General features: G+C 42.3%; 2 protein-coding genes and 1 non-coding gene across 22 annotated transcripts in view; 1 reads left to right on the forward strand and 2 right to left on the reverse strand.

The window, feature by feature from the left end:
- Positions 1-19,219, reverse strand: part of ATOH7 (atonal bHLH transcription factor 7) — a 104,132-nt gene extending 84,913 nt beyond the window's left edge. For 11 of the 15 annotated variants that reach the window (XM_044942180.2, XR_006550816.2, XR_006550823.2 and 8 more), the window contains exons 1-2: positions 18,977-19,219; positions 17,532-17,634 (exon numbers count right to left, since the gene is read on the reverse strand). The gene's annotated coding sequence lies outside the window, so the exon portion shown is untranslated. Of the gene's footprint in view, positions 1-6,165; positions 6,689-17,531; positions 18,441-18,976 lie in introns of those variants that run through there. The other 4 variants (XM_044942181.2, XR_006550814.2, XR_006550825.2 and 1 more) reach the window with 3 other exon arrangements.
- On the forward strand, positions 17,873-17,944 carry TRNAG-CCC. Its single transcript has one exon. It is a non-coding gene; the product is annotated as a tRNA-Gly (tRNA).
- A 2,102-nt stretch (positions 19,220-21,321) lies between the features above and the next one.
- PBLD (phenazine biosynthesis like protein domain containing) overlaps positions 21,322-27,089 on the reverse strand; it is a 36,803-nt gene continuing 31,035 nt past the window's right edge. For 5 of the 6 annotated variants that reach the window (XM_006070271.4, XM_006070269.4, XM_006070270.4 and 2 more), the window contains 4 exons: positions 25,980-26,068; positions 25,538-25,716; positions 23,820-23,882; positions 21,322-22,140 (listed from right to left, as the gene is read on the reverse strand). In XM_006070271.4, coding sequence (XP_006070333.1) covers positions 22,028-22,140; positions 23,820-23,882; positions 25,538-25,716; positions 25,980-26,068 — 444 coding nt within the window. In that variant the 3' untranslated portion in view covers positions 21,322-22,027. Of the gene's footprint in view, positions 22,141-23,562; positions 23,674-23,819; positions 23,883-25,537; positions 25,717-25,979; positions 26,069-27,089 lie in introns of all 6 variants that reach the window. The other variant, XM_025284623.3, reaches the window with a different exon arrangement.

Here is a 27,089-nt window from a genome sequence, read left to right on the forward strand (position 1 = left end):
TTTAAATGATTAGAAATCACTTTTGTGATTATGTTGGTCTTGTGTGAATATGTTGGTCTTGGAATTGTAAGATATATAGACGTTCAGTGATAGAAATTTTTGCTTTGTCAAGATGTGTGGCAATTTCTCACAATGCTGACTGAATATATTCTCATTTTATTTTAGTTATTAACTAAGTTGGGACAAACCAGCAGGTCATAACATTATTTCAGACATGGAATTTTACTGTGCAGATAATTTGGCTGTTTTCTGAAGAATAATTTAGTATAGCATATCAAAAGATATTGGTGTGCTCACAGACACAGAAAACAAACTTGTGGTTACCAAAGGGGATGTGGAGGATGATAAATTAGGAGTTCGGAATTAACATATACACACTACTATATATAAAACAGACAAATAACAAGGACCTACTGTATAGCACAGGGAACTTATAATAATCTAAGTGGAAAAGAATCTGAAAAAGAATGTATATATACAAATATATATGAACTGAATTACTTTGCAGCACACCTAAAATTAACACATTATAAATTAACTATACTTAAATCAAAAATGGTTTAAAAAACAGATTAACATATATGTAAAAATGTATATTATTTTACTATATAATTGGATTGCATGAGTTTGGATACTTAGGCAAATTCAGAATTTATAGCACATTCCCCCAACACAGGTTTATAAATATTTTGGGGATGTATATTGAGATGATAATTATTTCATTTGACTTTTAAATCTAATAAAACTAATCATGATGCACATATATATGCAAAATGGAAACATCTAAGTCGTTTGTGAAGTGTTTTTTTTTTCTTTTGCCCATACCGTGTGGCATGTGGGATCTTAGTTCCCCAACCAGGGATGGACCAGGGATCAAACCCATGCCCCCTGCAGTGGAAGCGCAGAGTCTTAACCACTGGAACACCAGGGAATCTGATTTGTGAGGTTTTAAAAAATAATTCCTAATGGAAGACTTTTTCCCCCACCTCATAAAGTTGTAAGTATCTCATACTACTTCCCTGTTTCAGTTGTATCAACTGTCCTCAGAAACAATAATGAAACATGGTTTCCACTCTTGCTAATGAGGAGCTGATTTGTAGAGAAACTGCCTACTTGATTCTCTTATCTCAGCTTCTTTCTAGCTCTTATGGAAGAGTCAAGTGGCAAATAAACCAGTTCCAAATAGATTCAAGCCAGAATAATTTCTGAATTCTTTAGGAAGACCAAGTATGTTCTTTCTCCTTTTGAGATATGGATTATGTTGGCATTATTCTCATTTATTTTTGTTTAATCAAATTATTAACAAGTTCCCACAAAGCAGGAGTCTTTTAACTGTGTCTTCTCTTACCACTGTTTGAGGCTAAAACCCCATTGTGACTGCCCTGACTCCAAGTCCTGTCTTCCCATAAATAGTTGATTAATCCCCAGCTGAAGCAATGACAATGAAATGAAGCTGAGTAACATGAAGACAATAGAATTCAATTGAACATTAATGATCTGCAACATGACAGATGTTGAACACAGACTTTTGCATGGAGCCACTCAGCTCTATTACTCTGATTCTTAACAGTCTTGGTCAGGAATAGCACTCGTATGACAGGAAAGACTGTGTTTAGTCATCAAAATGTCGAATACAATTCTTCGAGTTTTCATGGAAATCAGCCCAACTAATGCTATTATTTCTCATGTTCATTTATCTCATCCTTCCCCCAAGGAGCCTCCTCTATGCTACTCTTAGGAACTTTTCCCTTAAAAAACACTGTTTTGGACACTACTGACCAAAATGTTAATGAGATGTATGGTTTTGCAGGCCATGTATTCAGGGTTGGTGATATAATTGCCTGTGCACCAAGAGAATTGTAAACACAGCTTGAAGAGAAAAAGGAAGTCTGGCAGCATGCACACAGCACATCTATGCTGGAATATAAACTAACAGATACGTGACGTGAAATTGATCCAATAATAGCATTGCTGCAACAAAGGGCAGTAGAAAGTATACAGTCATTTATTTCTCAAATGTATTTTGAAGGGCAATGTATTAGTACTACAAAGATGCTTCTGGGGAAAAAGAATTCTGCTGTCAGTAAATTTGGGAAACACATTTGCTATAACCTACTTAGAGAGTCATAAAGCAAAATTGCTATACTAAAATTTCTGAGCAGCGCTGGAGCAAAGAAACTTTCTGACTCCAGAGTTTCCTAAACCTTCTTGAACACAGAACCCTTTTTTCTACAAAGTTCCGTTAACAAAGTTCCTTGGAATACACGTTTTCAAACCTCCTCTAATACCTTCCATTTATTTTATAGAGGACTGAAATCCAGAGACTAAACAATAGGTGCAAAGATGCTGAGCAACTTAACGACTGAATTAAAACAAGAAGTCACATCTCCTGTAGCCTCTGATTTCAGAGGTTTTAAAACTAAAATCACTTAGTACAAGCCCCTCAGCTTATATTGGGGCAGTTGAAATCCACTAATGCTTTCCCAAAGTCAGCAGTCACTAGTAAAAGTTTCAGGAATAGAATTAGAAATTTTGTGCTTAAAGGATGGTGTCATTTATTTCATAACACTGGTATCTAGCACAGTGCCTAGAAAATAGCAAGTAATAAGCAACCTAGGCTGAATGGCTGAAAAAAAGTTACTTAAATGTTAGTTAGATAGATGCTAATCAGAATGAGTGCATTCCTAGTGAAAATAACTCTGACAAATAATTTACATTTCCTTACTTTGTAAAGATCACACACTAGATCCACATTTTAAATCCAGAATTGATTCTTTCTTATCAAAAAACACATCCTTAGCCATTTAAGCCAAAAGAACATGCCTGTCAGACTAATATCTATTGTGTTTCTATACTGAGGGCATGATCTTACCAGGTGAATTGGCAGTTACTATATGTCTAGAGTTGGCCAGAAATCAAAACTGGCAGATGGAGATGAGACAGAGAGGATGACAGGAAGAGCTTATACCAGTAGGAGTAGAAAGCTAGGAGAAACAGTGTTTTAAAAGTAAAAGATCAATGACTAGAAATTATTGTATAAAATAGAATAGGTTAAAGGATAAACATTCTTTTATTACCCAAAATTATGTTTAATTTTTTAAATAAACACTCTCCAAAGAGACATGCAATTAAAAGAAAGAGAGAAGAACACTTTTTCATTCTGAATTTGCAAACAAAATAAGGAAAATGAGGAATAGGGCTTCCTTCTGGAGAGAGTGGCAACTGGGGGACTTTGAGGCCCTGAAAAACTTCGGAGATGAGCCAGCAAAGGCTTAACGGATGGTGAAGTTGAGGTCCACTTATACTTCAAAAAAAGATCAGAAGTGCAAGGTCTTCAAAATTCTTGTTATTTTATAAAGTGTTATGTGATTACCAAGGCGGGGGGAAGCCTGCAAAAGGATTTATATGTTTAGAGAAAGGAAAGGAGAGGCAACGATTTGCATCTCTGTCCTTTGTCTCTCAAAGATCCCGGGATGAGAAAACCCAGGTTTCTCATGGAGGGCAGAAACTAAGAAGGGGCAGAGACAAATCATGGGGCCAAAAGAGAGATTGGAAAAAAAAAAATGGGATGCTCTGTCCTAGACTCCAAAAATGATCATTTACCTTCAGAAAATACAGGCTCACTAAATCACCAGCTGATTCTCCAACCCCCAGTTACTTTACACACTGTTTGAGAATTCTGGCTTGGGATCCTGACTTAGTTTCTAGTCGCCAGGAGCTGAATGACTTATAGGGTTTGGACTCTGGATGATGGATCTTAGCCTCCTCTTAGCTTCTTTGAAGTCAATTTAGAATCCTGGATCTCCTTTCAACTATGTGCTCTCACACAAATCACTTCTCTGATTTCTCCAAGTACAAAGCAGAATCATAATACGTACCTCACAGGGCAGCAGTGAGTATTAAATGAAGTTTTATGAAATAAAGAACTCTGCCTGGTCCCTAAGAAAGTCACTCTTTTGGGAGGCAGGGTGGGAGGGAGACTCTCAAGAGGGAGAGGATATATGTATACACATAGCTGATTCACATTGTGTACAGCAGAAACTAACACAACACTGTAAAGCAATTATGCTCCAGTAAGTAAATATTTTTTTTAAAAAAAGGTCACTCTTTAAGTGACAGCTAATACTACATATTCTGGATAGTTTTTACAAGTGATAACAAAAATGAACTAATCACTTTCTACAGCTTTTGATTTCAGTGAATAATTTTTTAACCCTTTACACATAAAGCTACAATTAAGCATGACATGAATTCCAGCTGTGTGATCTTGAACAATTTACCTAACCTCTCTAAGCCTCTTACCTTATCTGTGTTGTTGCTGTTGTTTAGTCACTAAATTGTGTCTGACTCTTTTGTGGCCCCATGGATTGTAGCCCACCAGTCTTCAACAACAACCTTGTCTGTAAGGAAGGTTAGTAATAGAAAGATCTTACAGAATTGATATGACAGTTGAGTTAGTTACCCTTTGTAATGCACTTAGACCTATGCCTGGCATACCATTTAATGCGATATAGATGCTTGTTTAGATAAATAAAATCACTTCTTGCAGTTATCCAGGATGCAGACCAGCTACCTCTCCTTCTCTCATCTTTGCTTTATTTCCCTCATCTTCAGTGCTTGACCCACAGAGTGATCAGGGACAAGGAGAAGAAGGTACATTCAAAGGAGTTCCTTCTGCCTTTCACATTGGAGCCAGCTAAGTTTGAATATCACAGACAGAAGCCAAAAAAATGCTCCCCAGGCCTTACTAGGTAGCAGGTTTTGTGGTTTCATTGTAGTTTGAGGCTCAGTCTCTCACTGACAGACACTTATTTTAAAATGTTAACTTTCAGGAGATGCTTCACCTTTCCAGTAACTGAAATATTTGCATTCAGCCTTCCCAGGTAGTGGCACAGTGATAAAGAATCCACCACCTGCCAATGTAGGAGATGCAGGAGATTCAGATTCCATTACTGGATTGGGAAGATGCCCTGGAGAAGGAAATGGCAATGCAGTATTCTTGCCCAGGAAATTCCATGGACGGAGGAACCTGGCAGGCTACAGTCCATGTGGTCACAAAGAGTCAGATACGACTGATATGACAAACACAAAATATTTGCATTCACTTCCCCAGGTCCTTCCCTTCCTCGCACTGAGGTATTTGAGAAGACAAATCAAAAATCATGATGCTTCTTTTCATGAATGCAGATGCAGAACCCAGAGAATCAGTTTCAGGGATGTGCTGGACTGTTCTGTGTTAAACTTGGGCAGGAAGCTATGTTTCTCATAATGCCTTTCCCTGCGTGATTCTGGGTTTGAGTTAGGCAAAAGTGAATCTGTATGAGCTTTGGGAGGCAGAAGTGAAGCCACCATGCTCTGAAGATCACTGTAGGTCAAAGGCTGTGAGAGAGAGACACAAAGGTGCCGGTAGATTCCAGCACCTCGATCTTGTCTTTGCTCTTCCTCATTGTGTATCCGGTGCTCCCTCCTGACCGTCAGCCCCGCTGACCAAGAACAGCCTCAGGCCTACAATCAGATGCTTCACGTGAACTCACAAAGGCGGTGGCCACAGAGAAGCTGACTTCTGCACCAGTGCTCCCACCTGGTCTTACTCCAGCAGCCAGAGTCCTGCTCCCCAAGAAGGGCACAGGATAGTCCATTAGAGTTAGAGGAAATGATTAGAAATTTTGTTGATCCTCATTTTATGTCATTCTTTTCATTTCTATCTCCAGGTATGTTTTATAGAGTACAAAATATAAATACACATATTTATACATGAGTATGTACCAATTTTTTAATTAATTACTTTATTTATTTTTAGCTGTGCTGGGTCTTCACTGCTGCTCAGGCTCTTCTCTAGTTGTGGCAGGCAGGGGTCACTCTCTAGTTGCCATGCACAGGCTTCTCACGTTGCCGAGCATGGGCTCTAGAGCACAGGCTCAGTAGATGTGGGACACAGGCTTAGTTGCTCAGAGGCAGGCAGGATCTTTCCAGATCAGGGATCAAACCCTTCTCTCCTGCACTGTCGGGCAGATTCTTTACCACTGAGCCACCAGGGAAGCCCGTGTGTATGTGCATGCTCAGTCACTCAGTCATGTCTGACTCTGCAACCCCGTGGACTGTAGCCCACCAGGCTCCTCTGTCCATGGAATTTTCCAGGCAAGAATACTGGAGTGGGTTGCCATTTCCAGGGGCTCTTCCCAACCCAGAAATTGAACCTTTGTCTCCTGCATTGGCAGACGGATTCTTTACCACTGAGTCACTTGGGAAGCCCAGGAAAGACCACACCAATGGTTTTATTTTTACTGATAGGAACATGTGAGCGGAAAAATTGGGCTCATCCTTTTAGGCATGGGGTAGTACACAATTAGTACCATTAGGAGCTCAGAGAAGGGAGATTCCACTGTGCTCTGGAGATAAGGATTTCAGCTGGTGGCCACACCTATCTGACATCACTTTTTACTGCTGCCCCTCAAAAGGCTGCTCCTCCTCCACTGCCCACTCACCCACACCTTGGGGCTTCTTCACTGGTTGCTCCCGTATTCACAAATGCCACTGCCCCAGACCTTCCCTGGCTGGCTCCATTGGATCATCCAGCTCCTCTTCTATCCATGTTGTATGTCCTTAGTTGTTTGTTTGGAAATTCCTGGAATTCAGGGGCTTCCTCTCTTCTGTTCCTTGTTGTATCTCAGTATTTAATGAATTGTGTCTAGAATATTATAGATGCTCAATAAATACTGGTTGAAGGAAACAAGGAGAAAAAGAGAGGAGGAAAAGGTGTATGGAAGGACCCCACACACAAAGGGAGAATAGACACTTTCCCCCTAGCATCACAGCCCTTTTTCCTCCTGCTAATAGGACTCTTTTGGGGGAAACTGTGCCGTCCAAAGGCAGGGACCACAGGCCTGCTGCTTTTGTTTCTGCTCTGAAATCGTGGTATCTGCTGTTTCACAGTGAGCAGGTGGCTTACTGCCCCAAAGGGTGGCTCTCACTGCAACCCAGGTTTCAGGCAGTACCTGAGTCAGCACAGAGTTAAAGCTCAGAAGCCCTTCTGGCCCAGACCAGCCGCTGATGCTGGCTCTCTGCCCCAGGGGGAAGCGAATTTCTGTTGATTCCAGTTGGTGTCAATTTTTTGTTTCCTTCTGCAATTTCAGCACCTTGGCTGCACAAGTTATTCTAAATGTTCAGACCCCTGGGTCCTTGAATTTTGACGGTATGTTCCTGTCTCTCCTCACCATCATGTTCGAGTCCTGCTTCCCTGCCTGCTTCTGACATCCCAAGTGGGGAGCAAAATGATATCATGCCTCGCTGACCAGACATCTGTACCCTAGATCCCTAGGCTTTAAGTGGAGTCCAACATTGGTAGCCATAATGATACATACTTTTTTCTATTCATCTGACAACCATATACCAACTTATTCCATCATTTCAAACTAATTTTCATTCATTTATTCAACATGTATTTATTGTACTTACTATGTGCAAGGTACTGCTGTAGGCTGTAGAAAGAACTGACCACACTTAAAAAATCTCTACACTCATGAATATTTAAAACTGGTTTTGTTGCTATCTTTTTATAAAAAGAAAAAAGAGAAAGAAGTGGGGACATAATTCATAACAGTAGCAGTGTGTGTCTTCAGATGCTGGTGGGTAGCATCACTGCTCTGGAGTCAAGGAGGTGACCCAGTTCAGTCAAACTACCATGTCTGCTGCTGAGTTCCCATAAGCTAATTCCATCCTTTTCTGGTTTTATCCAAGACCTGCCTAGAGACAGGCCTAGCTGCTTCCCCATGGTCTGATCCCAGGCCCTTTATCTACTGTGTGGGGAGGAGAGGAAGAGTGGGAGACTTAGACAAGTGCAAGGCATTGGAGTCCTCAACCAGGAAGCTCCATGAGAGAAGGCTGTGAGTGCTAACTTATGACATTGAAACATGAAAACTCCAAAAAGTTGGTGGAGGTTTTGGTAAATTATGTGATGTCTAATAAGCTAAAGTAAGACCACTGATGATCTGAGAGGCTCCTGCAGAAGTGAGGATGGGTTGTGCCAAGGGAAGCTCTTTGGGAGGAGGCTGGTCATGCACTATACGGCCAGAGAAGAAGAGAAATTGAACTGGTCCTAACAAGGTCTCATATCTTTAGCTCTGTTACAAAATTACCCACCCCTTGGTGACATCCTATGGAAACCTCCCTATTTGAGGAGGCTAGAAGAGGGGTTCTGATCTCATGCTCAGGGATTTTGGCCAGCTTCAAAGTTGTCACTGATAAATGGACCCAAACTAACATGTGGATCCTCAGAGGAAGCCTTTTTCAGAAGATGAGACCAGAGCCTTCCTAGTCTGAATGTGTGTGTGTGTGTGTGTGTGTGTGTGTGTGCGCGTGCGCGCACGCTCAGTTGTGTCCAACTCTTTGCCACTCCATGGACTATAGCTTGCTAAGCTCCTCTGTCCATGGGATTTTCCACACAAGAATACTGGAGTGGGTTGCTATTTTCTACTCCAGGGGATCTTCCTGACACAGGGATTGAACGCATGTCCCTTGTGTCTCCTGCATTGGCAGGCCTATTCTTTACCAAGCCCTGGAAAGCCCCTCCTAGTCTGAATTAGTGTCCAAATGTGGATCAGAGGCATGCAACCCATGACAGAAGCCATTTCTAGCAATAACTGTAAGAAACCCATGGCTTGCTTCACTGGATGATTCACACAGCTGAGGTTATTTCAATTAATCACTGAAGGTAATGTTATAGTTCATTTTTTTTTAATGTACTTAGCACAAATGTACAAGTTTGTGCAGCTTAGATGAGCCAGGGACCTTTTTTCAGAGACATTTTAGCACTTTAAAAATTAACACTCCAGTGTCACCTATTCTTAAGAAAGTGCACTTAGTCATTTAAATCCCAAGTTACTAGACGTAGATGTAAATCACTTAGCCAAGGAATAGGTCCAGCTGGCTGACCACCTGGCATCTCTATGCAACCTTATAGCTCTTGTGGCTGAAAATGCCTTTCATGGGGGATATTTTATGTTATGATGATATTCTCAAGGTTGAAGAACCCAAAGATTTTGGATTAAACCATTTGCAAACATCACAGCCTTACTGTACAAAACTCATCCCTCTCTGCTTTTTTTTTTTTTTCCCAAGTTTTCAGTAGGAAAGACCACTTAAGGTTCTTGCAGCAGAAAAAAAAAAAAATGGAACCAGTCTTTAAGCAAAAAGGATGTATGAGCTGATATGAGGAGCGGCTCACTAAATCAAACGAAGCAGGATTTCTCTGGCCATTCAGTGGTTAAGATTCTGAGCTTCCACTGCCGGCTCAGGTTTGATCCCTGGTCGGGGACCTAAGATTCCACATGCCCACGAGGCACAGCCAAAACAAACCAAAAAGCCTGCTTAAATCAAAGAAAGCTTAGACAACACTTTCTCTGGGAGGATGCAAATGAAAGTGACCTGGGACCTTAGCTGCCGTTGCTTTTGGCCCTGGAGTATTATCATGAGATGACTCTGCTCCAACTCACTTGTCTATTACAGTCAAGTTTTCAAATACCCGGGAGAGAGAATTGAACTGACCAACTCGTCGGGCATGTCTAGCTATGGTTAGGAAACTGTGACATAGTCCCTTGGAGACTGGTTGTGACCTAGAAGCCAGTACAGTTTGTGTCTGTTAGACAAAGAGCAACCCTTTCATCCTGCCCCCAATAATGCAGATCCAGAGGAAACTGTAGATAAAGGAAAAAAGGAATCAGGCGTCTCATGGAAATTTTGATTTTGGCCATTACACGGTTCTCTGCCAACCACTGCTCTCTATTCATCAGGGAGAACTGGCCCTTCCTCCCCCGTTCTCTTCACCCAGCGTCACTCAGAAACAGGGCTTCTCGCTCCTGTGCCCTTTTTGTCTATTGTAATAAAACCGGCTCTGATGTGGGAGACCAGAGCTTAGGGTTCATATGGCCAGGCAGGCTCTTACACCATCAGAGCGTCCAGCCCTGAAGAAAGTAACTGCATCCTCAGCTACACAAACGTTTTTCTCCCACATGAGTCAGCATCTGATCTTGATTATCCAAATCTCTCCTGAGGATGATCCACATGAGAAACACAACAGAAATCATCGCCATGGCTGTTGCTGGGTTCCCTGGAGTGCTGGTTCTAGCAGGAGTGAGGATTGGCATAAAATGTTTCTAAAGCAACAACCCATACATTTCAGGGTGAACCAAAATACAGCATTGTGCTTGGATCTTTATCTCTCTTTTTGAAAAAATAAGGACTAATGAGTCAGAACAAGAGAGAAATGAGCAAGTTAAAGAATTTACATATAACTTTAAGACGGTGGAGTTCAATGGTAAAATGTTAAAATTCAAGATTTTAAAACCAGCACTGCTCACTCAAGTCTTCTGTTCCTGACTATTTTAACATGTCTATCTTGTTTATGGGCTTCCCAGGTGGCACTAGTGGTAAAGAATCTGTGTGCAACACCGGAGACTCGGGTTTGATCCCTGGGTTGGGAAGATCTCGAGGAGGACATGGCAACCCACTCTAGTATTCTTGTCTGGAGAATCCCACGGACAGAGGAACTTGGTGAGCTACAGCCCACAGGGTCATAAAGAGTCAGACACTACTGAAGTGAACTTAGCATGCACACATGCATGCTGTTCATATCTGGCCAGAATCATCATTATTATCCTTATTGTCATTTTTAATACCCAAGATGGAGTAAAATTACATCCATGTGCCAGACACTATACTAAATACTTTTAACATACTATCTGTTTCTTTAATAATTATTTATTTATTTTTGGCTGTGCTGGGTCTTCATTGAGCACATGGGCTTTCTCAAATTGCAGCGAAACCAAGCACCTTGGCCCAGCCCACTTGCCTGAGTTGTGTCCTAACAGGAGGTCCCAATAAGGAACGTGGTGCTGCTTAGCAAACTAACCAGGAGAATTTAGGAGGGATGAAAAGACAGAGGAGACGACCAACCTCCCAGAGTCTTTCTCACTGGAATCCATCTTGGCTGAGAGATGCACGTGCATCTCTCACCAAGTCATGACTATGGAAGGACCCCGAGTCAGACTATGGGCCAAGAAAGATGATTGGCCAAAGACAACCTGTAAGCTAATCGAATTCCCATAAAACCTGAGACTGTGAGCCACATAGTGAATTAGTTCTCCTGTATTCCCTTAACCTGCTGCTCTCTGCCCAGTGCCCTTTCCAATAAAGTCTCTTGCTTTGTCAGCACATGTATCTCCTCTGACAATTCATTTCAGAGGGTTAGACAAGAGCCCACTCTTGAGTCCTGAAAGGGGTCCGTCCCCCTTCCTGTCACAGGAACCTCCAGGCCTTGGAATAAATAGTGGCCTGACAGCCAGGCTCCAAACTAGCCTCTAGTAAACAGACTTTAATTTAGCTTATCGATGGGCAGTGAAGACATCAGACTCCATCGGAACAACCCTGGGAGGATGCTCTGAGCTCTGCCCTACCTATTAGGAGCTGTAAGTTTGTGCAAACAGCCATAAAATTAAACCCACCCAGGGAGGGACATTGATTTCCAATTGGCACAGTTTGCCAGATGCTGTTTGGTCTAAGAATTGCTTGAACTCTACTAGTGACGCCACCTGCCTTGGCTTTGCAGGGTGTGTTCCCAGCAGGGAAGGCCCCCCCACTCCTACTTGCTGCTGGAACTTGGGCTGAAGGCATGGTGGGCTCCCCATATGTTGCAGGGGAGAGGCCAGCCACGCCCTGGGATGGATTCACCCTCTATCCAACTCTGGGGCTAAAGCTGCCCCCAAGAGATTACAGACGCTCCCACCCCCCAACTAATTAAATAGGTGGCCTCCTGCTGCTAAAAGAGAATGAGGGCGGAAAAACAGCCGGACCTAGAAACCACTGATGCGTGCCTAAGCAGTCTCTAATGGGTCAGGGTGGTTCTATGCCTGAGACCTGGCATTCTGTAGTCTCTGCTGACTTTGTAGTTTTCAAATTTTATAGCTCATAAGGTGTATCATAGAAGCTTTATACAGTATTTAAAATAATATTGCCTATTAATAAGCACATCTTGCAATCATTATTATTATATACCAACCCTTGTGTTAAAACATTGGAATAAAAGTAACTATTCAAACATAATATTTTTTCTCATGGGACAACCTGAAGATGATTCTACCACCTTACACACACACACACAAAGAGGAGGCTTCTGGATTCAAAGCTATGTGTCTGCCTAAATTACCTAAATCTAAATGTTTATGCAATTATAAGTTTAGATGAAAACTAAAATTATGGTTTGGATTAAGGAAAGAAACCATTTAGAGTTTTTCAGGAGTTCAGCCCTCAAGCAAGTTATTATTAGTTGTTCTGTTTTCCATTCTGTTTTTGCCAAAAATCGTTTAGAAGGAAAGAGGACCTGAGATGCAAAGAGGAAGACAGTTGTAATCATAGGAAATTGGACTAAATTAAAATGATACTAAGTCACAGCACAACTTGGCCTCTTTGCCACCAACTTTTGACATTCTAATTAGGGTAAATGGTTATGCAAATCTAGTCAGTTACTCATTTCTCCCCCAGCCTGAGTGCCTTGTGATTGTTTAAGTGAGGACTGTTGATGGCATAATTAAAGCTCTCCTAAAAATTAATTGGGACTTGGCGAACAGCCTCCAAAGATGCCCTAATTTGTGGGCAGCCCAGCACAGCTGTCCTTTTGTCCAGCCCACCACCAGGACGCCTCGAATTTTCCCATCATGTATAATAGAATGTGACACTTGAGATGTTCTCAAGCCTCAGTCCACAGGACAGAGTGGAAGGCGCAGACTGGCAGGAGTCTGCCACATCCAGGGTTGCCTCCTACGCATGTTCAGCTGAGGAAACACGGTTTCAGGTGACCCCAAATACGGAGCACAGAACTCCTGGGTTTGAGGAACATTTATGAAACAGAATTGGTCATGATAAATGTTGATGCTGCATAGTGGGTGCAAAGGGTGGGGAGCAGCAGGGAAGAAGGCCAAGGTAGTAACTATTGTCTTCGCTTTTGTGCATGCTTGAAATTGTCTATAACAATAAAAAAATTAATGTGTATATTACTGTTAAATTAATTAAAGAAGGAGGCCATTAGACTCAGGTGGTTTTCATGTCTTAGCTACATAAGCAAACCAAAAGCTAAGTCTATGGATGCTGCCAGGGTAGGAAATCAAAACCTAAGGACAACCAATCCCAAACAGCCAACTAGACTTTCCCATACAATGCCTGAGCTGTAGCCAATAAAATAATTTCCTTGCTCTGCTTCAGAGTCTTCTTGATAATAAAGCCTTGCCCCCAGCCCCTGTCAGGGAAATGCTCCTAACCACTTCTGGTTTGGCACTGTCAGATTGAAAGAGATTTTTGCTCAAATGGGACTTCCCTGGTGGTTCAGATAGTAAAGAATCTGCCTGCAATGCAGGAGACCCTGGTTTGAGCCCTGGGTCAAGAAAATTCCTTGGGGAAGGGAATGGCTACCCACTCTAGTATTCTTGCCTGGGGAATGCCATGGACAGAGGAGCCTGATGGGCTATAGTCCATGGAGTCAGAAAGAGTCGGACACAACTGAGTTACTGATACTTTCACTTTCTTTCACTTTGCTCAGATAAACTCTTAAATTTTAAAGATACGCCCCAGTGTATCTTTTAATGCTACGAAGAAATAACATCTATCATGAGGAGGAAGTTCTTAGTAGCAAAAGTCAACTTATGGTTATTCTCTGAAAGGAGAACAGTCATAGAGTACCTAATCCTTTAACACGAGTCTTAACATTACTTCTTCTCACATTAAACACATTCCCACAGCCCACCTTTACCCTCCCCAGTTAGGCATTCATGGGCTTAGGTTTTGGTTTCCTTATGTAGCTAAGTTATGGAAGGATGAACAAAGACTAAGAGACCAGGAGAGAAATAGTTCCAATTGAGAGACAGAAGAGGGGAAACTAGCTGAGAGGGTGAGAAGAGTGAGACCTCCAGATGTCCATCTACATGATAACTGAGAGTTGATTATGAATTAATTCTGCATCATTGTTGGGCTGCACCCTGCAGGCTTGCAAGCCCTGTACTGGCCCAGCTTCAAGAAAGCCTGGAGTCAGCAGCAGAGACATCAATGGTTTGGTGGATGGGGGGATCTTACATGTCTGAATTAAGGTCCTGGAGTGAAACCCCACTCTGTGCGACTGGTGTCGGACAAGATGGCAGCAGTCTTGGCTCCTGGGGAGAGGGCCAGGGAATTGAGGTCAGGTTGGTTCATTGGATACTGGGGAAACTAGCAAAAGGGCACAGCCCTCTTGGCCCTCTTGAGAAGCTAGCAGGTGGAAAAGTTCTGATCTAAAGGTTAGAACAATCACTAGCTGGGATCTGGGTCAAGTATGTAGGAAGGTCAATCATGGGAGCAGGTGCAGGTGAAGCGGGCACTGGTCGAGTAAGGGATGTACAGAGAGCAAGAGACAAGCCATCATAAGTGGTCTGGGTGACCTGACTATACCCTCATAAAAGAAAAAAAATACAATCGCATTGACTTTAAAATAACTCAAGTAAATATTCTTAAATTTAAAAAATAAAAAGTGCCTGATAGTCAAGGGACAAATTCTCTCATGTTTGACAAACTTCCCAGGTCAGCAATGGGATGGACCTATGGTTAAGAATTCACCCACTGATGCAGGGGACACAGGTTCGATGCTTGGTCCAGGAAGATTCCACATGCCACCACAGAGCAACTAAGCTTGTGCACCATGACTACTGAAGCCCAAGTGCCCTAGAGCCCATGCTCTGCCACGAGAGAAGCCACTGCAATGAGAAGCCCATGCCCTGCAACTAGAGAATGGCCTCCACTTGCCACAATTAGAGAAAGCCTGCACACAGCAACGAAGACCCAGTGCAGCCATAAATAATAAATATTAAAAAAAAAATTCGATGGGAGCAGCAGTTTGTAGTTTCATTTCTATGGGTGGAGGTTTTTTAAAGAAGGGAGCCCCTTGGAAACCGGGATCATAATGCAAGATATTAATAGCTGCAGGTCTAGGAAATCACCAGTCTTCCCCAGGGCAAAATGATGCTTTTTTCTTTTAGGAATATCCATGTCTAGAGTGACAATAATTAATGAGCAATTAAAAAGCCTCCCCAGCCAGGCTGTGTCAGGATTTCCTAGTTTTGTTAGGAAAACTAGAGAGAACCAGTGTGGACTAATTAATTGGTCTTCAGGTAGTAACTGCAGCAAAGGTGTCTTGGGTACCCTGGGAAACCAGAGTCTCCTCTTTCTTGAGAATCAATCAGCTCAAGATTGATGAAGGGCTGCTAAGGTCAGGCTTAGAAACACAAAACCATCTGCCAACTCTCTAGGGCTAGTACCTGCAGTAGAGCAATTTTAGAAGAACAGGTGTTCACTTTTAACTTACCTCTTTTCTTTTTTGCTGAAATCGTGGTTTTAGCTAGGAAGAGCCTCCAGTTGGTTGATGAAATTCACAAACTGTCTATTGTAACTTAAAATAACCTGGCTCAAAGGTATTGTGATCACCTCGACTGGCTCTTGCACAAAGTCATAAACCACTCACCCCTAACAATAGCCACTCTGGCCTTTCCAGAAGCACTGGGCAGCATCAGGAAACAGTAACTACAAGGCTTTGACCCAAAAGGGCTGCCACAGACTGAAAGTGTGTCCCCAAAATTCATATGTTGAAACTGAGTCCCCAGTGTGATGGCACTTGGAGGTGGGACCTTTAGTCAGTGTTTAGGTCATGAGGGTGGAGCCCTCACTAATCGGATTAGGGTCCTTATTAAGAGACCCCCAGAGAGATCCCTTGCCCCTTCCACCATGTGAGGACACAAGAAGAAGAATGCCATCTATGAACCAGGAAGCAGGCTCTGACCAGACATCAAATCTGCCAGCATCTTGATCATGGACTCCCACCTTCCAGAACTATAAGAAATAAATGTTTGTTGTTTATAAGCCACCTAGTCTATGGTATTTTTGTTATAGCAGCTCAGACAGCTGAAGATAAAGAACTAAGCCAAAGAACACTGTTTCACTCTAAGTGTGGAGCAGATCCAGTCTGATCCATCTCCTTTTCAGAGCAGGCTTGAGAGCCCACAAAGTCCTTAAAAGCTGATGCTCAAATGTTTCTGGTTCCTTGAAAATATCTTCTGGTTCAGTAAGCTAAGAACATTTTCGAAAGTCTCTGATGATGATCTATAAACACAACATATCCATATGTTTGTTGATGATGGTTCAATGACTGTAGCTGTTGTTCCTCTATTTATGAAGGTATGTCTTATTCCTGCTAACCCTTTTTGTTCCCAGTTTCCCAAGGATGTGGGAAATTCCTCAAAACACTCTTGTGATAGATCATATTTTTCTAAAGACAACTATAGTCAAATATATCCCTTTTCCCATGCTCAATGTGGCATGAATAATCTTCCATCAAGAGAGAGGATTTGTGTTCCTGCCCTGTGAGCCTGGACAGACCTTTGTAAATGCCTCAACCAATAGAATGTGGCAAAAGTAAAACCATGTGACTTCCTGGTAGAGTCACAATAGGTGACACAGCTTCCCCTGGGCTCTCTCTGGGCCTTGGGAGCCAAGCCTACACAGAGCAAGTCCAGCTATCCTAAATTTGCCATGCTGGAAACATCATGTGGAGAGACTATATATAGATTAAGGTGTTCAATACTTCCCTGGTGGTCCAGTGGTTAAGACTCTGTGCTTCCAATGAAGGGGGTTCAGGTTCAATCTGTTGGGGAACTAAGATCCCACATGTCGTGTGGCCAATAAAATAAAAAATAAATTTTAAAAAATTAGTTAATTTTGAGGGACTTCCCTGGCAGTCCAGTGATTAGAATTCCATGCTTACACTGCAAGAAGCCCAGGTTCAATTTCTGGTCATGGAATTGAAATCCTGGAAGCAGCGTGGCCAAAAAAAAAAAAAAAAAGTGTTCAAGGAAGCCTAACTGTTCCAGTTCTCAGTTGTTTTAGTGTTCCCAACTCAGGCTCCCAGTGTATGTAAACAAGCCTTTGATGATCTCAGCCCTGCCTTTGAACCACTCTGACAGCACGTGGAGTAGAAACAAACCTTCCCCATCATGTCCTGTGCAAATTCCTGACAGAATCTCTAAGCATAACCAGTGACTGTTCCATACCTCTAAATTTGGGGGTAACTTATTCTACAGGATAGTAACCAGAGGAACCCTCTAGGATATTCCTTGAAGTATAGTGAGGGCACTTGGTTTGTAATCACATCCTGGTTCTAAGTCCAGCTCTAATCATTATACTAGCTGAGTAAACTTAAGCAAGTCAGTTTCTTTTCTGAGCATTTATTTTCTCATCTACAAAACATGGAAAATAATGACTGCCTTAATATATATCAAAACATCAGGGAAAATATTTCCATACCTGTGACAGATCATAATGAAGAAAGTGTTTTTGCAAACTGGTAACAAAATGCAATTGAAAGTGGGAAAAATATATGAATAGAGAATTCAGAGAAGAGAAAATACAAATGGCGCGTTAATGTCAAAAAGTAAATGCAAATTAAGTAATAATAAGCTATCACTTACCCGATTAGCAGATTTCTGCTAGTGGGTTGCGGTGAAAAGGACACGGTGCTCTGGCAACATGAACAGCTACAGACTCTTTTGGAAAGCTATCTGACAACAGCTACTGAAATAAAAAATACACATATTTTTCAAATCAGAAATCCCTCTCTCTCACACCTATTGTAAAGAAATAAAAGTACCAGGACACAGAAAATAAAATAAATAAAGCTGCTCTCTGCAGGACAGCTTCTAATGGTAAAAAATCTGGAAATAAAGGTCTTCAGCAGGAGACTGAGGGGACTGAGTAAACGATAAAACAGCTACACTTTGGAATAATGTTAGAAAGAACAAGCTAGAGGGGCTCCCTGGTGGTCCAGTGGCTAAGACTCTGCATTCCCAATGCAGGGGCCCAGGTTCAATCCCTGGTCAGGGAACTAAGATCAACAGGATGCAATGAAGACCCACCACTGCAAAAAAAAAAAAAAAAAAAAAAAGGTAAGAAAAGGAAAGAACTTGCTGTAGAATGAGCTATAGTGTGGACCTTTATAGTACAGGCCTCTAGCCACGGCCTCTACAGTATTGTTTCCCTTGTTCAGGATCCAAACTCCCAGGAGATAGTTTCTGATTTGACCGAGCCCCAGTAGCATGCCTGCCCTCTGTGTGCAGGGAGAGGTCGCACCTGACCTCTTTGGCTTCCTTGGAGGAAGTTGGCCACCACCTCCTTGGCTTCTCACAATGAGAATTTTCCAACGATGGTGCTAAGACAACCTTGAAGGTTGGTGTTTGGATGCTACATGGCGGTAGCAGTGTGTGCTCAGTCATGTCTGACTCTTTGCAACCCTATAGAATGTAGCCTGCCAGGCTCCTCTGTCCATGAAATTCTCCAGGCAAGAATACTAGAATGGGGTTGCCATTTCCTACTCCAGTGGATCTTCCTGACCTAGTGATTGAACCCACATCTCTTGCATCCTCCTCCACTGGCAGGCAGGTCCTTTACCAACTGCGCCACCTGGGAAGCCCTGGATGCTGCATAACTCCAATTAATCATAATAAAAAAAAGTCAGAAAGTGGCTTTCATTCATCTTGAGCCAAAAATTGAAAATGCTTTTCCCATTACTCATCTACCCTTCAGTTTACCTTGTGGCTCAGCTGGTAAAGAATCCGCCTGCAATGTGGGAGACCTGGGTTTGATCCCTGGGTTGGGAAGATCTCCTGGAGAAGGGAAAGGCTAGCCACTCCAGTATTCTGGCCTGGAGAATTCCATGGACTGTATAGTCCACGGGGTCACAAAGAATCGAACAGGACTGAGGGACTTTCACACTTTCACTTTCAGTTTACCACATGCCCCTTCAACTGGACAGTCTCATTCCTTTCTCTGCTCCAATAGTACAAGGCTGTGAATCCTCTTATTGTGATTGAATACACACGTGTTCTTGATCTCCAAGAGGTCACAGTCTTGAACTCACCTGATGCTCTCTGATACAAAGGGCTGGTTTGTGGTTTTGACTTTCTCTGCTGTGAGTCACATCCCATCAATCAAAGGTTTCTGTTCAGCAAAGACCATCCTGCATATGTATAAAAGAATATAGGGGCTTCCCTGGTGGCCCAGGGGTTAAGAATACGCCCTGCAATGCAGGGGACATCAGTTTGATCTCTGGTCCAGGGAGATCTCACACGCTGCAGAGCAACTAAGCCCAAGCACTTCAACTACTGAACCTGTGTGCCTAGAGCCTGTGCTCCACAAGAGAAGCCACCGCAGTAAGAACCCCACACACTGCAATGAAACGTAGCCCCCACTCACCGCAACTAGAGGAAGCCAACAAAGATCCACCACAGTCAAAAAATAAAGCAGATAAATAAAGAGAATATAGGCTTGAACAACCTTTCCCTTTATTAGAATCTCACTAGAGTGCTATATGAGGAGGGCATGACAAGCCATTCCAGTCTTCTTGCTTGGAGAATCCCATGGACAGAGGAGTCTAGCAGGCTATAGTCCATAGGATCAGACACAACTGAAGCGACTTAGCATACATGCATGCAGAGTGCTATATATTTCTTGATATAAGGATCAATTCCTGCTGAGAAAAATTACAATATTAATTTGCAGTGGATGATTAACATTGCCAAGCCAACTCCCTAATATTGCATAAAATAAAATTTGTTTTGGCTCCCCTAAAAGGCAGGGTTTCTTATTATTGCAGGTCTCAGCAGCTCAACTTGTTCTGCACATGGTTGCATGTTTAATTAGTGATACTTCTGTAAGTGTCTGCAATTAGCACCATGATGATTAATAAAATAACTCCTTTAAAGCTCCATTTAGCTAGCAGAACTGCATAATCAGGTATAATTAATTCATCATTAATAAATCATGGCTGATTAACTAATCTCTATATTACCAACACATTACTGAACAGCTCCCACCTGAGCACAGCTAATTTTTCTAGCTGAACAGAACTGGAAGCTATGAGGGGAAAAAAAAAAAAAAAAAAAAAAAAACAGCTCCTCCAAAACTACATTAAGCAGCAAGTATATTGGTGTGGTCAGGGAGGTTTTGAGATAATGCACATTTAGAAGTTATTGGGACTTTTCTGGCAGCCCAGTGGTTAGGATTCTGCACTTTTCACTGCCAAAGGCCTGGGTTAAATCCCTGGCTGGGCAGCTAAGATCCCAGTAAGCCACTAGGTGCAGCCAAAAAAAAAAAAAAAAACCAATAGAGAATAAAAGTTATTGAGCTACATAGGCAATTGTCACTTGAGAGGGAAGAAGACAATGGCTGAATACTAGGATATTGCAGAATACATGGGAGCAACAGCATGGGGAATTCCCACCCCAAAAAGAACTTGGAAAGAGGCAGGATATTACCTTACTTTCTGTGTTTAATTTTATTACCACTCTATCACTCATTACCATGAATACTAGAGGTTCTCAAATGTAAATGTACACCCGGATTGCCTGGAGGGCTTGTTAAAAACTAGATTTCTGGTCTCCATCTCCAGAGCTTCTGATTCAGTGGGTCTGAGATAGGGCCTGAGAATTTGCTTTTCTAACAAGCTCCCAAGTAATGCAAATACTACTTGTCCGGGAAACCACACCTGAAGAACCATAGTTCTCCCTTTCTCATACACTGGGGATAACTCACAATTGCTGTGATTCCTGTCTTTTCTATAGAAAAAAAAAAAATTAAGATTAGTTTTCAAAAAAGAAAAAGAATAGCTTTCAATATTATTTATCTGTCCATGTGTTTCTCTGTCCTTGTGTCTTATCTCTTCAACTGGATTATTGTTTAATAACTACTTTCCTTTTTATCTCCGCTCCTATAGAATGTAACTACTTTCAAGATATACAAACTCTAGACAAAACCTAGAGGCCATGTACTTTCATTCATCTCTGAAGCTTTGCTCATGCCCATCTTTCGAAACCCTGTTTTTAACACTCCCCTGACTACGCCGTAGCACTCAGGGTCTGCATATGGCAGACCCTAATCACAGACCAGTACAAGTGCTCATTATCTTTTCATGAAAGGATGAGCCTGGTCTCCCCAGTTAGAGTCCCTTGAGAGTTCTACAAGCTCCCCCTCTAATCTCCTTTGCATCCTGCCCCCCAGCTCTCTACCCTGCCAGTTTCTAGTCCAGTGTCTTACACACAGGAGACAGCAAATTGCTTTTTACCAACCACATCAGATTGCTAAGCAGCAGATCTGACCCACAGGGTGAGAATTCAGATACCAGCTGGGCACCTAACTTGCAGAATACATGGGAGTGACAGTAAGGGGGATTCCCACCCTGAAAAGAACTTGGAAAGAGGCAGGATATCGCATTACTTTCCATGTTTAATTTTATTATCACTCTATCACTCATTATCACTCATTTAAAAAATTTCTGGGCGTTTTAGTTATTTAGCTACGCGTCCTGATTTTTAGGTATTAAACGTAAGCATGTTCCAATAAAGGAAATAATTTTTTAGGTACATTAAAATTACTCCACCCTTACCATTCACACATAAACTGTTTTTACTTTTCTATCTTCATGATCCATTCTTGTCCATATAAATTCCTATTCTCCACAGACATAGCATAACATTGCTGACATTTAATAGTCTACTATAATTTTCTTTCTTAGTATTATACTATGAACTATTTTTCTATATTTCCGCATAGCTATTGGGTCTTTTCGATGGCTGCAAAACAGTCTATCAGGTACTCACATCTGAGTTTAAATGATTTAATCTTACTCTTCATAAATGTGTTCCTCATTCTGTGATTGGTGGTCATAATTAAAGGTGACAACATTATTCTTTGATATGGGTTACTTCGAATATGTTCACAGGTAGAACCAAAACTCCTTTAGTTAATTCATCAGGAAGCATTATTAAATCCCTTAATATGTCTTCATTGTTCTATTTCTCAGGTGAGGATTAAGTGGACTACAATGCAATCTTATTCAAAGCAGTCTCTTACATTTCTTTTTATGCAGAAAATACTCAGTAATTCAAGATTGCATCACTGCAGTGCAAGCAGTCTAGGCTGTCAGCGTGCCCTCTAAAACAAGAGCCGCGCCTCCCTTGATGTCAACTCGTCCATCAGAACGCAGGGAAATTGTCAGTTCTCCTCCCCGGTTGGAACACTGGAAGGCTAAAGAAAACATAAAACAAGTCACAAATCAAGATCATTTTCACCCCTTTAATTAATAAGACATAGTGAAAGACTGATTATTACAAGCTCTAGAATCCTCCCAGGTCAGTTTAAAGAATACATTCTTTCAAACAAATGAAAACAAAATAAATGAACAAACCAAACACAAACACATAGACACAGAGAACAGAGAGTGGTTACCAGAAGGGGAGGGGCAGGGTGATATGTGCGGGATCAAAACACTTAAAGGAGATCAACTGCATGGTGAAGGATGCTGCTGCTGCTGCTAAGTTGCTTCAGTCGTGTCCGACTCTGTGCGACCCCATAGACAGCAGCCCACCAGGCTCCACCGCCCCTGGGATTCTCCAGGCAAGAACAATGGAGTGGGTTGCCATTTCCTTCTCCAATGCATGAAAGTGAAAAGTGAAAGGGAAGTCACTCAGTCGTGTCCGACTCTTCGCGACCCCATGGACTGAAGCCTACCAGGCTCCTCCATCCATGATTTTCCAGACAAGAGTACTGGAGTGGGGTGCCATTGCCTTCTCCGTGGTGAAGGATAGAAAATAAATTTTTGATAGTGAGCACACTGTAGAATGTATAGAAGCAGAAATACAATGTACATGAGAAACTTATTTGAGGTAATAAATCAACACTGTCAATAAAAACCTATTAACTAATTTTTTAAAGAATGCAGTCCTTCATCTGTTCATAATATTGCCTAGCCCACCCTGTTCTCCGCAATTTGATACACAAATCACACAGCTCTACATCTTCCCTTCCTGAGCCACTTCCTTTATTACTCGGAGTAATGCCCCAGACTCACCCTAACCGTAGCTTCCCCTCTGGCTCCATCTAGGTCTAGGAGTAAGCAAGCACAAGTGAAAAGATAGAGCCCAGGACTAAAAGTCTAAAAAGATAAAGAGGGGGTCCTCTTGGGCCCTTCAGAGAAGGCCCCATCTTTCTCGAGGTCTGAAAAGGACAAAAGGAGTTCCCTACTCATTGTGGATTGCAAGCAACCACACCTGTCAAGCAAACGTGAGGTACAGCTTCAGGCTTCTTGAGTTTAGGGAAGTAATTAGGCTCACAATGGAAAGAGAACAGCCACCCTGCTATTCCCAAATCAGGGTCACAGACGATTAACCATCCCACTAAGAACTTCTGTCCACTAAGGTCAAAATTCTACTTTGATTGTGTAGCCTGTTCTGCATGTGGTACTAGCTGTGTAACCTCCACTGGCTACCATCTATTTTCTCTGTCCTGAGCAATATATTAATCACTAGGAGACTTGGTTTCAAAGCAATTTGTTTTATTTAATCCCATAATGGGACCCTGGTAATCATCCAATCTCAACTCATCACATTATAAAGAACCTTCCTGCGCCAAAATTACACAGCTAGTTAACTTTATTCAGCAAATACTTACTTGGCACTTAACTGTATTAGAAGTGTGTCTGTGCTTTGGGAGAAACAGAGGTGGAAGATGTTTGGGGTGGAGGATGTTGAGCAGAAGATTCAGGGTGAAGGAATTCAAAACCTGTAGTTTTCATGTGGGTAATAGTTAACTTTTTTTTTTTGATAGTTAACATTTTATTACATCTTCAAGTGGATAGTATATATGAGAAGGAATACTAGCTTAAAGTTTAGCAATTCTTTTTTAAATTTGAAAAAGAACTGTCCTACCGTGCAAGTCTTTCTTCCCCAGTTGCTCAGACCAGTAGCTACTGAGAACAGTATGTGCAGACCCTTAAAAGAAGTGAAAAGTTATGTTACAATCCCAAAGAAAACAGGAGCGACTCTGCTAAATTCATAAAGGATCAACTATCCAGTTTGACTGAACCTTAGACAACTTAGTCATTATGTTGTCCATGACTTCTGCAAAGTGTGGAATTATGAATGGAAATAGAAAGGAAGACATAGAATTTATGGATAAGCTCCTTCAAAAGACATATCTGCTGCATCTTACACTTTCTGAAGGCTGAATTAAACTGCAGGCATTAATTCTTGTCTATCAATTCCTTGTCAGTCCATAGTAGAATTAAGGCTTTTGTGTAAATCTGTCTACATCTATCAAGGAAAAACATATCCTTCCTCCTAAGACGCACATGCAAGGAAGGGTGGGAACTCTGACAAAAGACCAAAATTTCCATGAAGCCAACGTTCCCAGTTTTTTGGTGCCAAAAGAGCTTTGTTTTAGTGAGATATTTTTCACATGATTGTGCCCTAGGTGTAGATCAGAGAATAAATACTAAAATGAAGAAACAAACTGCTAAGTGATAAATGACAAGAAAGTATTTGGGAGAGGAAAGGATGGTTTGAAATAGGTTTCTCCTTCAGAAAAACATACTAAATACCATGGGACAGGGTGCCCAGGCATCCCAGTATGCCCGAGGCTGCCCTGGTTTCATCACTGAAAATCCCTACCCTGAGAAGTCCTTCAGTCTCAAGCAAACCAAGACTGTTGGCCATCACTGTCCAAAGAGCTTTCCCACTCTAGAAAAGCATAATTCCAGGGGAAAAACCCCTCCCTCTGTGATAATTAAAATCTTTGGGAAGCAGCCATGCATGTGTAAATCCACTCATAATTTCTTATCCATCAGCTTCCTCCAAAAAGCATTCCCCACCTTTCGCTGCTCAGCCCACTTTTATCAAGGAGGATGAAAGTAGGAAGCATCACATTCTTGCCAACTTTTTATTTCAACTCTCTGCTTCTGGCTTGTGGAAGATCCTGAATTCCTATGTTCCTGAACCCATTCCACTCACTTAGTGAGCAGGTGTGGCAAAGAGGAGGAAGAAAAACACTATTCCTGTCCCTGTTTCCCACCTGCAGTCCAGGACTTGGTTCTTCAAAGACCAAATCTTGGTCAATGATCACATAGGCTGGCCACTGAAAAGGACAAAGGACTTTGGGAATATAGTGGACGTTGGCCACTGGATTTTGCAACAGGTAGCTCTAAAAGTGTTGGCTCAAGGAGCCAATTTTATCGTTAGTTGTTAAAATACCTAACAGCTATTGGCCACTTACCATGTGCCAGGCACTGTGCTCATTATGTTTTGTGTTTAACATGCATTGTGTTTACATAACCTATGAGGTATTATCCATATTTCATAGAGAGGGAACAAAAGCTGTGAAAAGTTAAGTCATTTACCCAAGGTCAACAGCTAGGAAGCTAGGACGCAAACCCAGCCTGTCTGATGCTAAAATTTAACCTTGCTATATACTGCCTCATTAACACTGTGTTTTTCACAAGAGACTTCAGTGAAGGGATGGGGAGGGGAGATAGGGAAACAAAGGCAGCTCAAAACCCAAACAACCCGAAAGCTCACTGTGGAGGGCACTGAACAGCGGTCCTCCTCCTCCTCCACTGTTTACTTTCCTCAGGATTCAAGGCAAATAGTACCTGTTACGGGGTCTTCAGCCACACCGTACCACGGAGCGAAATATCTGGAGTAAAAGTCAAATGCTTGAGTCTGCCCGCCAGGCTCTCCCTTGAGGGTGAGAATGAGTCCTTTCACCTTCCCTGTGGTTTCCACTTGCAGCAAATTCTCTGTATTCACTGTCAGGCTCTCCAGAAATGACCTTGTTCATAAACAGGATGGATTAGGACAAACCCATTCCACAGACTACCCATTCCCCAGACTCCATAAAGCAGGCCAGGCTGCAGCTTGTCTAGTGGCTCAGCAGTAAGCGAGGAAGAGCAACTACAACCTTCCTGCCCAGGAACAGAACACTCTGGCAGTGTAGATCATGGTTCGACTGAACATGGCACAGCCATATCAAGCCAGAGCTATGAATCTGGTGCCCTCCCCCTCAGTACTGATGAAGTCAAAAATCTCATTTACCTGTTGTAAGTATCACTGAGCCGGACCAGGAGCTTTTTGGTATCTGGGGAATAGCGAACATCCTGAACCAGCGTGTCCCCTATGGCAGTCTATGGAGACAGACCAAAACTTCCTCAGAAGTGCGTCTTGGGTCAAGTCCTTGGAGAACAATCTCTCACAAACATCTGCTTTGTGCCAGGCACACACAACATCTCCAGTCCTAAGAGTTTCAGGTCAGTTTTAGGATTCAAGGTATTTCTCAAAGAAGGACAGTTTCCTGGTATTCAGGAGCCCTTGGACCTTAATAGGGGTTAAGTTTAGCCTCTGAGAGCCAAAGATAGCCTTGTTCATACATGTTACTATGAGACTCGACACACAACTCCTTCTATTGGGTATTTTCCCTGCAGATAAAAAGATTCAGGGAGGCCCAGAATCTCTCTCTCACATACACACACTTTGACCCAGGACTGAGGAGCCCTGGAGTCAAAGCTCTGAATCACTACTGTCTACTATCTGTAGAGGTGGGGGCTTTATGCCTGCTTCTTAGAGGAATGGGATTCCCTGGTGGCTCAGACGGTAAAAGTGTCTGCCTGGAACACAGGAGACCAGGGTTCGATCCTGGGGTCAGGAAGATCCCCTAGAGAAGGAAATGACAAGCCACTCCAGTACTCTTGCCTAGAAAATTCCATGGATGGAGGAGCCTGGTGGGCTACAGTCCATGGGGTCACAAAGAGTCGGACACGACTGAGTGACTTCTCTTGGAGGATTAAATGAAATAACATATGCAGAGTTCCTGTAGCTACAGTGGTAACTAGATGATTCTACACAAGAAGGACTCAGGGTCAGCAGTATGATTGGAAGTGGGGACTAGGGCACTGGTCTCAATGCTGCTCTGCTTGGCAAGCTTGCTGTTTTCACTTAGACTGTACACTGCAGATCTAGAACATAGCAACATTATCCAAAGACACCCTGGTTCACCCTTTACCAAAGATTGCATATAACCATGCTCATATCTGAGACATAGTATGTTTGTCTGTTCATTGGTTTGCGGTGCTGAGGGAGGTTGTGAGGGGACAAAAACACCTCCAAGTCATCCTTTGGCACCGCAACTAGCTGCGGCCTGAACAGACT

The sequence above is a fragment of the Bubalus bubalis genome, chromosome 4, assembly GCF_019923935.1.
Source record: "Bubalus bubalis isolate 160015118507 breed Murrah chromosome 4, NDDB_SH_1, whole genome shotgun sequence".
Classification (NCBI taxonomy): Eukaryota; Metazoa; Chordata; class Mammalia; order Artiodactyla; family Bovidae; genus Bubalus; species Bubalus bubalis.